General features: G+C 33.5%; 1 protein-coding gene across 1 annotated transcript in view; it reads right to left on the bottom strand.

The window, feature by feature from the left end:
* LOC149805511 (cardioacceleratory peptide receptor-like) overlaps positions 1 to 13,495 on the bottom strand; it is a 42,649-nt gene that overhangs the window by 21,196 nt on the left and 7,958 nt on the right. The window contains exon 2 of the mRNA XM_089950112.1: positions 1,334 to 1,435. Coding sequence (XP_089806238.1) covers positions 1,334 to 1,435 — 102 coding nt within the window. The remainder of the gene's footprint in view (positions 1 to 1,333; positions 1,436 to 13,495) is intronic.

The raw sequence follows: 13,495 nt of genomic DNA, 5'->3' as shown, positions 1-13,495 counted from the left end.
AGGTGTTGTGTCGTTTGGAGTTATTTCAAATTACTTGGATTCAAAAGGATTAATTCTTTTTTCTTGGAAAATACGTGTGCTCATGTGAAATTCTTGAACAAAGACATCTCTTGTAAAAAAAAATATTCAGATTTTCAAACCGGAGTGAGATTTTTTGTTTCTACAAGGAACTGTAGACTTCAGTATACTACAGGTTATAGCATACGTCATCGTCTTCCATTTTGGATTCTTCGTCGGGACTCGAACTTGAAATCATTAGAACATTTTATTATTAGGACTTCAAAACTTTTATTCTTGGATTATTTTTGGATTTTATTCTTAAAACCTTAAGTTCATTTTTTTCTTCATTTTTACAGAATTTTTCAAGGGAAATAAATTATTATATTTTTTCAAAGCTTGTTGTTTTCGCTGTTTCTTGTGTTACTGTTTATTCGAGCCTAAACACTTAACATAAGATCGTTTTTACAATTTTAAACAATAGGATGCTTCGAAACTTAACACAAGGATCAGAGACCAGAGTACATAACGGTTCCACTCTATAGTTACTTTTTGCAAAGGGTTACAAAATGTGAATCCCGATGTTTGATCATTGAGATCATGTCTTACGCAAACTAGACTCCGTGAATATTTATCTTGGTGTGAGTTTATTGTATCTAAGAATTCGGAACGTGCTGGGAAATGTGGATATCATTATCACAGGGTTGAAATGCGTAACTATGCGTTCGGAGCCAATGCTAAATTCAATACGATTACAACAGGGTTAGAATGTGAAACTATGCGTTCAGAACCAATTCCACGTTCTGAAAAGAAATTTGTTTATCAAATATCTGAGATTAAATTTAAAATGTTTAGCTGGTCAAATTTTCTAATATACTTTTTTATTTTTATTTCATTCAGTATAGAGTGAAAAACAAATTAGAATATTTAAATTTCAATATAAGAGCAGGTATGAAATAATTCGCTTGTCAGAACTATTAAGACAAAAATTCTGAATTGTTGGAAAATTTGGTTAGTTTTCAAGCTAGATTTAAACGGGGCAGAACAAATCTGATTTAAAATACGATTAAACCAACAGCTAGACAGATAGAAAATTTGATTTGGGTCGTACGAGACTAAACAAGGACTGAATTTCAAGCATACGATATACGTGTCAGGAATTGAAATTTTCTGAACACCGCGGAGCGTAACCAACGGTTTGCATAAGGATACATGCTATTTTTGTTTTGATCATGCCTTCTTTTGTCAAAAACTATTTATTTATCAAAATGTATAAAGATGGAATAATAATTTACACTATAATTCTCCCTTCCCAGAGACGACATTGAACACTTACCTCTTCTTCAGAGAGTTCGCCAGCATGCCCACTAACGTTTCCTTCCATAGAATCTGTACTTTCATAGATAGCGTCACCTTCGATGACCTGGGTCGACAAGGGCTGAAATAAAGCCTTATTTTATTAAGCATTTTATTTAGAAGGTATGTAAAAATTGTAATGAACTTTAAATTCTGATCTCACAAAATTAGTTCTCATGTTCAAAAATTTTAAAAATAAGCAGACGTGTTCATAAAACGTAACGTAAAATGACTACTGCATTCAGCATATCCATCTATGTACCCATTAATTCAAACTTTCATCCCTCCATCACGTCGACCTTCACATTGTGCATTCATTTCAAACACAGAAGTCAGTTTCTACCATCCATGGCTTAAGGGTATATTTATTTTCCATTCGTGTCACTATTTGTTGTTGTTGTTGTTGTTGGATCCTTTACAGCACAGCATATACAGTAAACGTACACATTTATAACGAAATAAGTAGTCTAGAATATATATTAAACATTGTAAAGAACAAGGTATCCAATGTAATTCATTGCAAAATCAGGTATCACGAACATACCCTAATGTAAGTTACGATATCAGAGCCGACATAGTAGACATATATGTAAATGTTTATATTCGATACGTTTATGTTCCAGGCAGCAGTATATTAAATGCAGCAAATACTGTGTTGAGAACTGGTGAGAAAACCTGAATCACATGACCATTTCATGTGGCTTAGGCCAATCTAACGCTAAGTTCAAGATACAATATTCTGTTTGTATAATTATCGCTGCAGTTACGTGCATATTGAATATGGTTGGCTGTTATGGGTTTCACGCCACTTTCAGCTCATGATAGGCTATACATGGCGGCCAGTATATTCGTTCGAAGATGAAATCGGGGAAAACTCCGGGAAGAACCACCAACCCAAGGAAAACTACTGGCTAGTTTCCCGAGTCTCGAGCCCACGCAGATCGAGGAGAGAGTCGTTGATTTGCAAAGACGAGTGCCTGGGACCACTCGGAGACCCGGCCCCCCCTTGTATATTAAATATTGCCCAAAAGCATTCTATTATCATGTTTTACAATCAAAACATGGATTAACTGTGTTGACACTATCTGTCAGTACAATCGCCATTGATGATCGCATTTTTATTGTCAGTTTATTTGTTTAAAACAATAAATTTAGTTATCAACTTATTTTACTTGTTTTTGTTATTATTGTAGATTGTTTTCCTTGACGTCACTAACGTTCATTTGTATAATGTGTATTTGAGAGTGTAAAAGTGATCCAAGGAACATTAGGACTTCACAGTTGAACATGCGAAAAATGCATAATATGACAATAATTCAAGCTTGAATGCATAATTTGACAATAATTCAAGCTTGTATTAACTTGAAAACGAACAGTTCAGAAAAAGAGTTGCATTATAAAAGAAAGTCCTAGTTAATAATGGGTGAAAATAGGCAATAGCTAAAGTTGATCAGGAGTCAGATATAAAATAGAGAAATTCTATAGTACAGCACTTCCATGGTAACATTGAGAATTGAACATGTTAATATTTTTGTAGGGCTCAATGCGGCACACATTTCGTGACCTTCTAGCGCCATCCTGGCATAGGACTGAAATAAATTCACTTGGCAGACATCGAAAAGTAAATATTATCAATAATCTATAATAGCTCTAATATTTGGAAAGTTAACCTTTGAAACTGAAATATATTCTTCAGTCTGTTTTATGATTTTTAAACTCGTTATTACGCGGAGAATGGTACGAAATATGAGTTTCATTTTCTATCATACGCAAGAATATGCGAAGATCATAGGTTACATGGAATATGTTTGTTTTCTTTGGCGCGTAGTCTTGCTTAAACACAGAAGCTTTGTCAGCGATCCGTACATAGTCAGTTCTAGAGTTATCGAATTTGCTTGAAATTATAGATTAAATGAATAAATACCATCATAAAGTACGAATATTAAGACAATCGTGCAAATATTAGCCGTTCATCATGCAGCAAATTTACAGAAAGAACCAAGCAAGATCATGGGCAAGTCACGTTAGCCAGTCACTGTCAAGATACAATTAAACTTGGTTTTAAAATTCCAGATCAGAAGAAAAATTTGCGCCTTATCAGTCAAATGTCATTTTAAATCTTATATTCCTACGGTTGTAAAATATTGTTTCTACTCTGTAAAGATACTGGGCATATTGGAATATACTTATCGCGAAACGGGGACTGCCAAATCTTCAGTTTGTCTGAGGTATGCAGAATGTTTGGGGAAGGGGATAATTAATATATTAAATGTGGGATGCACAGAAAAATAAGGTATGGCCAATGAGCATGTCAGGGCTTAGCTGTCCAGGGGAGAGAACCCTGACGATCAGCCGTACAGCAAGTGCTTTTCCATTTTCTTTCGCGACTCTTGTAAAGCTTCTATATTACAAGAACGTTATATGTTTACTAAGGAAAGATTATATATTGATACGTTGAATCAGAAGGTTCAGACATTTTTTACAATCTACAGTTTTGTACAGAAGATATTTCTTTCTAATTAGGCATGCATTAAAGTGGGCAGTTTTGATACAGAGGACTCCCGAGCAGTGACGTTAACGCGGTACCTGATTTCACAAAACAAGTATGCCCTAGCAACGATTAAAAATGAATATAAATCTGAGGTATCTTTTCTCTGAATATTACGGTATTAATATAACATGCACATTTATCAATGAAAGTAAATTTGAGGCACCTTATTTTTGAATATTTATGGTATGTGTATATCATACACAGAGACAATGTCTAAATTAAAAATATGAGGTACTTATATCTGAATAACTACGGTATGTATGTATCGTGCACAAAGTCGAACTATAATTTTTAAATCAATATCAGGTACTTATTTCTGAATATTTACGGTATGTGTATATCATGAACAGAGACGATGTCTAATTTTAAATTCAGTATTGGGTACATTATCTATGAATATTTAAAGTATGTATATATCATGCAAGGAGTCGATCTCTAATTTTTTAAAAAGTACCCATAAATATAAATAAAATAGCCATAAATATACTGTTCTAATTAACCTGTGATCGTTTGTGTAATTGTGCATTTTGAGAGAGGAAAGAATGTAATACGGTCCCCGATTCTGGGTCAATTTTAGTTATTTTGTTTAACATAACTTTCACAGATCAAGGAAAATAATTAGATGACTCTCGAGAAGAATTTGTTTTTGCAATAATGTTTTTATGTAAAGCATTACGGTAACTTTTGAGGAAAAATTCACAACAAAATTAAATGTCTCTATGCTCTTGTAAGTAAATCATAACAGATGAATACTATATTCATACCACGCAATGAAAAAACGAAATAAAACACGGCAATTATATCTGCAGTGTAAAGTATACACTAAGGGACACGTGTTTTAAACAGGGAGTCTGCCTTAACTAGCGGCTTTAAATGTACTTTTTTTAATCATAATATAATATATTGCATTTCAATTTAAGCCCACCAGTTTATGAGGAATATAATCAGTCAATCCCTTGGGTGTCCATTAAAAGCAGCTTTCTCTGTAGTTAGGAATGCGACAAAATATATTGCTGAGTTTTGTATATGCCTCTTGATGAACGTGCACACACATGTAACAATATAAAACCAATTATTTCAATAAAACACGTCTCGAAAAGCGCTCGTTACAATGATTTCACGTGAATATCTTTGGTTCATTGCAATTTTAATCACTGTGTCATGCAATCAGCCATGAATTAATAAGTCATTCCCAATGTATATGCCGTCTGTACTCGTATATAAGTCGTGTGAAAATCTGGCAGACCCAGATCTGCTTTTGCATACTGCGCCGGGAGATCTGGCACTGTCCAGTTCTTTTTTAAAGGAATAATCACTAGAACAAACAACATAGACCCTGATCTATAGGCGTATTATGCTATGCATTAGGCAGATCATGATTTGTGTTGTTGGTAGCTTGCGTCATTTTCTTTCATTTGTCGTGTACTGAATAAACTGATTTGCTCAATTACAGGAAGTTTTAAATAGCAGTTGCTATCATCGTTGAATACATGTCGTCCTCTGTTTAAACGTATGACTAAATTAGAATTGCTATCCGTTGTATTTAATTGTTTAGGTAGATTCAATTTGGTGTGCTTGATTTTTGTTTGTGATTGAGGGTTGCTGATGGGGTTTTTGCATACCTGACTTCTGTTATGCTTATAAGTGGTGAATGAAATTAGGATTTGAGTTCAAGGCTTAGTGACATTCTATTGCGAAGTAAAGGGGTTTTGGGTTGGCAAACAATTCATCATTCCTGTTTTACAGACCGTCTATAGATTCATTTACACTTGTGTTCAGATATAATTATAGATGAATTATTCATTTAAATTAATCGTTGGAATTACAATGTGCTCATTGATCTTTTGGACTAAAACACTACTTTGGAATTATAGATAACTCATCCAAAGACATTCTGTTCAATTATGATACACCAGGACATTCAAGACTATTGGAATTTATTCGGAACATTTTATATTTTTACACTTGTGGTAGGATTATTTGGGGTATATTTCACAATAGTGAAAGTACTCTTTAAATTTTCACTGTGTAACTTAGAGAAATAAAATAGTTGCTGAATTTACTAAACTTTTGGTTTTGCTTTTTTCCGTGACATAACGTCGCAAGACTATGAATAAGTATTGTACTAAACCTTTACACTTCAGAATTTTTAATTGCATCACAGCTGTAAGGGACACCCATAAGAATCAGGCCTCTACCACGAGCACTAATTCATTTTCCGATACGCTAAGACAAAAATAAAGTAATAATTGACTGGCTGTCGTGTTTAATGTCATTGATGAAGTAATATATTTTGACTGCGCTCTAAAGTTTCCACGACTGTCAGTCATGGGTCTCTCTTAAATCACCATCTTCCTTATTATTTGGTAGCAGAATCCATTTATATTATATCACGAAAAGTATAGTTATGACTGGTGCCTCGACAAGCAAACAAGGTGGCGAGCTAGACTGCGTTGAAATCACGCTGAAATGATAGGATATCGCCAGTCTAACATAACTTCAGGAAATGATACCGGAATGCTGAATCTTAGATGGATTCTCCCGGAAGACTGCTTGTCAACGATAGATTATCAACTGTAAGCAGTATGCCAGACTTTCGTTTATTACAAGAACTACATGTTCTAACGGCAGTATTAATAAACCCTGCATTTCCTGTGTACCCTAAGCAATCATATGATGTGTGATACGGATTGATGTCCCCATTTTCAGGGAAAGCACACAAAAAACTCACAAAGGACCCAAAAGTTACGCAACAAACAAGTACCCATTCTACTATCTGTTTCTTGAACGTATACAGACTAAATAGCAGGTCCGTTAAACATATAGAAACTAAGAAATAAATTGTTCATTGAAAGAAAAAGTTTTGAACCTTTGTTTCAAAAGTATCAAACACTGTGGCGTTACATGTATTCCACCTCGTGATCAGTTCACGTGATATGATAGTTTTATAGGGCTTCGATCAAGAGTTTCGTACTTTGCATTGGATTTGAAATGTAAGCAAAAAGAATTTGTCGAGTTATCCAGGACTTTTAAAGAGACAATGTTTATCTTAAGTAGGGTTAAAGTAACTTGTAATTCCCTTTAGTTTGGTGCATGATTAATGGGTGTAATTTGGGTTATAGAACATACAACCTGGCCTTACTTCAGATGTGTATTTCTGAAAAGAATCCTAGATCCTTCTGGTCATTTTCACTTCCTGTGCTTCAGAGGTAAATTAGAAAGGAAAAAAAAACAACATACTGTTTTTAAATAACGTTTAACAATATTTTATAATTCATATATTGCACTTTCGAAAGTTAGTATCTTGTACTTTAACAAAATTAATTTCCTATTTAAATGGCTGTCAAAATTCATGCACTTTAGACTAGTTCAAGTTTTTTTCAAGCACATGGGGACAGTCATTTCGTTTGTGTTCGGTAGCGTGATGTTTCCCCTAATACCGCATATAAAACAATTTCAGTCATATTACATGAAATCATCACAGCTAACATTCTCTCCATTTTTATTGTTGCAAATCCACACAACTTCACCATGTTCCTGTCCCTGTTTCAGAAGTACGTATTAACTGTAGACCACTCTTCATGAAAATCATAATGGCTGCCTCTGCGACACACCAAATTTTGAATAAGTCCTCAAGTCTTTCTTTCAAGAATAAAATGGTTTCCATGTGTTAAATTTTAAACTACAGATTTTATTGTGCTTCTTTTTCAATAACTCTACATTCAACAAAAATAGTTTATTGTCTAAATTGTGATAAATAAATTATCGTAAATTCTCAATATGAGAAGAAGTTTCTATAATTTTAGCAAAACTGAGGCCGTGCCAAGAACCCGGAGATATGCCTTATCATAGTCCTGTTTGCTCTGGTCATCAAACGGGTAAACTAAAAGAGTCCGAACTCGACGAACGTTTCATTTTCCATTGAGGTTTTAATGTTGCTTTCTATTGAAGCACTTAACGTACATCAATGGTTAGCATATCTCTATAAAGAATAAAATAAACCCCAGTGAAAACAATATCAATGATTTTGTTAAGGAAATGAAATCGATTCAGAACGGAAGCTAATGACATGCAGTATGCAGTTTATACTCACATATAAGACAAGTCCAACTGCAAACTGCACATAACTAGATCTGTCATCATCAGATCTCTTAATGTGCAGCTTGTTAGGAGTAATCAGTAGACCAAACAATATAGACCCCAATCTGCAGGCGAATTATGATAATGCAGATCAGGAATTGGTAGTTTGCAATTTGGCTCGACTTATAAGCGAGTTAAATGGTAATGACATGCTCAGATTAAACAAATAGTCCTTCTGTCTTTGCAGCATAATATAGTGGTGATTTGATATCTGTAAAACGTAGCGTGTATCGGATTGATTTTGACTCGGAAAGGTCGATGATCATAATTGATCTATAGAACTAAAAGTCACGTGATCTTCTCTTTTGATAAAATAAAACGCTGATTATTTTGACACCCATATAGGACATGGAGATGTTCAGTGAAGTCATCAATTTCAACTTGAGGCAACTACTCCGCTCACGGCATCTTGCCACCAACCCTTGACATGCTCTGCAGATTCACTTTAATATGATTCAAAATAAGAGAGATATATTATATTGACCGGTAGTTAGACGTGTATTTCCATGAAAAAATATGCGACACGACATGAGACATTGGGAAATTCCAATGAGAATAAGCGTCATACGATGTATGAATTTCCCTGGGAAGAATCTCCCTTTCAGCGACAAACAAACATGCATTCATAGTATGCGTGGTTGAGAGAATGATTCATGTTAAAGTGTACTTTAACAACCAGCAACACACAAAGAGAATTAATAATTTGCACTCCTATGATCTGATTTTTATAAGAAATATAATGAAATACCATCACAGTACAGAATATGGGGACGGAACAAATTTTTCACAATATGCACAAAGTCAACCATTTTGCGTAGCATATAAAATGTTCTTAGTTCAGTGCATACCTTTTTTATTCATAGACATAAAAGCCGCGTCAAAGTGGGAGCCTTCGATTCACCGTTTACAAACAAATGCCATCTTGCATACCTGAACTCATTATTATCGAGCATTAGTAAATTAACACATATAACATTATTTGATTTGTCTGAGACAGTTTTTAAAAAATAAATTACAGAATGAAAAGGAGAAAGGTAAAAACGTTAAAAAAATAGAGGGTAGAGATGGGAGAATATACTCGGTAGTGATAATGATGTTACCTGAGTACTTTTAGGTAAAGCCAATTTTTTCACGATATCAACAGAGTACTTTTTTTAGTAATGCCAAACATTTTACGATATCAAATTGAGTACTTTTAGGTAAAGCCAAACTTTTCACTATATGAACTGAGTACTTTTTAGTAATGCCAAATATTCTACGATATCAACTGAGTACTTTTAGGCAAAGCCAAACTTTTTACTTGCTGGTATTTTTTTTCAAAGGGTATAATCAATCTTTTGGAGCAATGAAGAAGTAAATTCATTTTTTCTTTAAGTATATGACCATAATTTAACTTTATCATCATCAAGCAAATTCAATGAGAATTGTAAAATCGAGAAAATTGGGAGGATTATCAATCGAGATTATATTCTTAACAGAGTGAAGTAATGCAGATGATTTATTCCCAGACAGTTCGCCTTAGTATTACAAATGCTTATACTGAGTTCAGTTAAAGTTTAAAAATTGATATTTGAGATCTAATGCAAGTTTTAGATACGTTTGAGATCTATTGAAAGTAAGTGAAGAATCGCTAGTGTACTGTGATTTTAGATGTATTCTGCCATTTACACCAACTCTCTAATATGATTTCTTTCCTTATCATGTGGGCCAAAAAACCTGTACATAAAATAAACAAATATGGCGAGACGGGATATTCCTCTCTATAACCTCTGTTTATTTTAAGCCTTGATGGTCATTTGTCCAGTTACTATCATACAGGATTTCATAGTATTATGAAATTGGTGGATCTATTGTTTGCATGATTCGATTTGAATACTGACATTTATCATCATTAATGCAGAAACAAAGATGTAATTGTAATCAAGAGGAAAAAATAATAAGAAACGGGAATCTTGAACGAAAGTGAAGAGAAAGTGTAGAGATGACATAAGGAAACAGAAGGTGCGGGCAGCAATGACAAAGAAAGGAAACATAAACAACTATGGAGGAAAAAAAAATTACAGAAAACATTAAGGACTGGTTGCCGACTCGTGAAGGAAAGACTTGTATCAATCATGGCAACATCGAAACTTATATATATATATATATATATATATATATATATATATATATATATATATATATATATATATATATATATATATATATATATATATATATATATATATATATACTTAATTTTTTGGTGATGTATGCTTAGTCGCGAGGGAATATGGGCTCATGTGTCAGGCAAGGCGATGGGTACCGGTTGCCCGCGGACCTGGGTTTGAATCTCCGTAGAGTAAGAATTAAAAATTCTCTAATCTGTATGATAGTATTATTTGTATTAGAATATGAATTATGCCTACTATTATCAAACTAGATTTCTTCTATAGGAATCCAGGGATAGCACTTACCGTTCTGTCTGGTGTATATTTACAATTCTCTATAATTAATTCTGTATACCTTGATTTCTTTGATAGGAATCCGGAATGACTGTGTAGATACATGAGAATTAATTACTAGGTTGTCATGACAGTGTATCTGCTACACACGAGTGCATATAATACCGATTGAGTAACATCATTTTTTTTTGGTGATGTGTGCTTAGTCGTGAGGGAATATGGGCTCGTGTGTGCAGGCAAGAGAATGGGTGCCGTTTACCCGCGGACCTAGGTTCGAATCTCCGTAGAGTACTAATTAAAAATTCTCTAATCTGTATATATATATATGTGTGTGTGTGTGTGTGTGTGTGATGCAGGGCCACAATGTAAACTAGATTTCTTCTTTAAGACTGATAATTCATTTATATTTAGTTACAGAATATTGTTTACAATGGTGTTCACTTTTGTTTACTTTTTTGTATTTTAAATTACAAAAGGAAAACTCCTAAGTAGTTCTCTCTCTCTCTCTCTCTCTCTCTCTCTCTCTCAAACGGTGTTTAGCTTTTGTGTCAAATAGACGCATATGTTTAGGGCCGTATATGAATAACAGGATGTTCAAATCATCGATTCAAGTAATTCACTTTACTGATCAAACTGATCAACAGGACAAATAAGGGGAAAGAATCGAGGTTAATGAGCAAATCAGGTAACTCAGAACTCGTACGATTTTATAATTAAGGTTAAATCTCTCGAAATACGCTCTTTTTAATATACCGCGAAATGTAACAGTCGGGGTATTATCGGTCAACGTGTATTTTCCGACAAACCAATCAAAATTATTAAAACTATTTAACGCAAAGTAGTAGCCTTTAAATCTATTATCATATGTAACTTCCGACCTCATCTCGTCCATTACTTTGAAATACGACGATACTCTATTTAAAAAGTTGAAAAATTTATTCTGTACTAAAACGGGTGATTTTTACAGCACTTCTGGTATTCAAATAGTCAATTCCAAAACCATATTATTGCATTCCCGGAGGGAAAAAAATACGCCTGACACAGCTTATGAATCCTACATGGTATAGTATGAGGCGCCGTAGCGGACGAAAGCTGTCGTTGAAAGTTTATTGTCATATGTCCAGAATTCCAATTTCACTTGTTGTATCAGAAATGCTTGTCCTTAAAGTTCCATTTTCTAAGTCGAGATTTTAGAATGTATCTATTGAATTAAACAGTAGTGGTTGAAAGTTATATTTTATATGTCGAGGTTTTATATTGTGTCGTTTGAATTACATGGCGGTGGTTGATATTTCAATGTCATATGTCAAGAATTCCTAATGTACGTATTGTTTCAACGAGTTTATGTTGAAAGTTCCAGTTCATATGTTGAGTATTTAGATACACAGCGCTGGTTGAAAATTCGATGTCCAATGTTGAGTTTTTAGATTGTATCTTCTGAATTACACGGCGGTTGTTGAAATTTTAATGTTATATGTCGAGAGTTTCAATTTAACATGTTGAATCATGTTGATTGTGCTGAAAGTTCCGTTTCGTATGTTGAGTTTTCATATTGTATCTGTTGAATTACACTGCGGTGATTGAACATTTTATTGTGCTTGTCAGAATTGTTAATTTTTATATGGTGAAATGATATGTTAGTGTTAAAACGTAACATTATACAATGTCCACTTTAACAATTCAAAATAATATCGAGTATTAAGATATATCATTCGTGTATTCAATTATGAGGCGCCATTACATTTCATTCATTTACAGTTTGGAAGTTACCATTCACAGGTCGAGAATTACTATGAATTTCTTCGCTAGACGTCGCTCTCGTGAACAGACCGCTTTAGTTTTTAAACAAGGAGGCTGCTTCTCGTTGCTGTGAAATTCAACGGATGAAATCTAAATACTCGCCATATGAAATGGAACTTTCATCACAAACAGTTACATACAACGTGTGAAATATGGATTCACGACATATGATATTTTAATTTCAACCACCGCTGTGTAATTCAAAATATACACTGTAATACGTCGACGTAGGAAATATAACTTTAAACTACCACTGTATAAGTCAACATATAAAATCTAAAATCTCCATCTAGAAAATGGAACTTTAAGGACATGCAGTTTGATCCAACACGTGATATTAGATTTCTCGACATACGTTATCGAAATTTCAATTGCAACTTTCTCACTGGGCCAGCTTTTGTCCCCTACGGCGCCATAAAGTACAGAACAATTTCTTGTTCTGTTTGACGGAATGTTTACTCTGAAGCCTGCATTGAACTTCGTTTGATTTTCGATAAACATATAGGGATACACCCAAAGGGGGTCTTATCGGACGTTTGAAATACATGTAGCAGGTTATGAAGTACAGCTTGATGGTTAATATTTCAAATAAATTGAGCTTGTAGAAAAGATACAAACCGCTTCAACTGATATTGTAGACGATTTAGTTGGTATTCACAGCAAAATTGCGTTGATAACGTTTGTGATTAAATAATTAAGAATCAAATATGCCAATATTCTACATTAACCATCACCACTGAAAATAAAATAAAATATTTTCACCAATTTGTTTGTCACTATTATTATCATTATTTAAATATTTAATTTTAAAAAGTTTCAGCTGCCTCATCACATTTTATCAAGACTGTTTACATAACAGTGTAATACACATTATTAAGACGTCATGAAATGTTTGTAGCTTGATAATTCATGGATTAATAATGTAAAAACAAAGAATATCTTGAAGCTTAAATGATGTAATTTCTTTTATTGCACTTGGGTTAGTGGCAAACAAAATAGTACTCACCTTTTCTGACAGTGTTGAAATCAGCAGTAACTATGTGAATCTTTTTGTTACAGAGTTCATTTAAACATGTTGAAACCCCATTACTTAAATTTTATACATACCGTAAGAATCATGATAAATATAACCAAAATTTGGAATATTTACATTGTCTTGTTTAATTTATTTTTTTTTTATGATTGGTTAAATTACATTTGTTAGGGT

Source organism: Sinohyriopsis cumingii, chromosome 2, assembly GCF_028554795.1.
Source record: "Sinohyriopsis cumingii isolate HCF-2022 chromosome 2, ASM2855479v2, whole genome shotgun sequence".
Taxonomy (NCBI): Eukaryota; Metazoa; Mollusca; class Bivalvia; order Unionida; family Unionidae; genus Sinohyriopsis; species Sinohyriopsis cumingii.
This window is presented reverse-complemented; position numbering and strand designations above follow the sequence as displayed.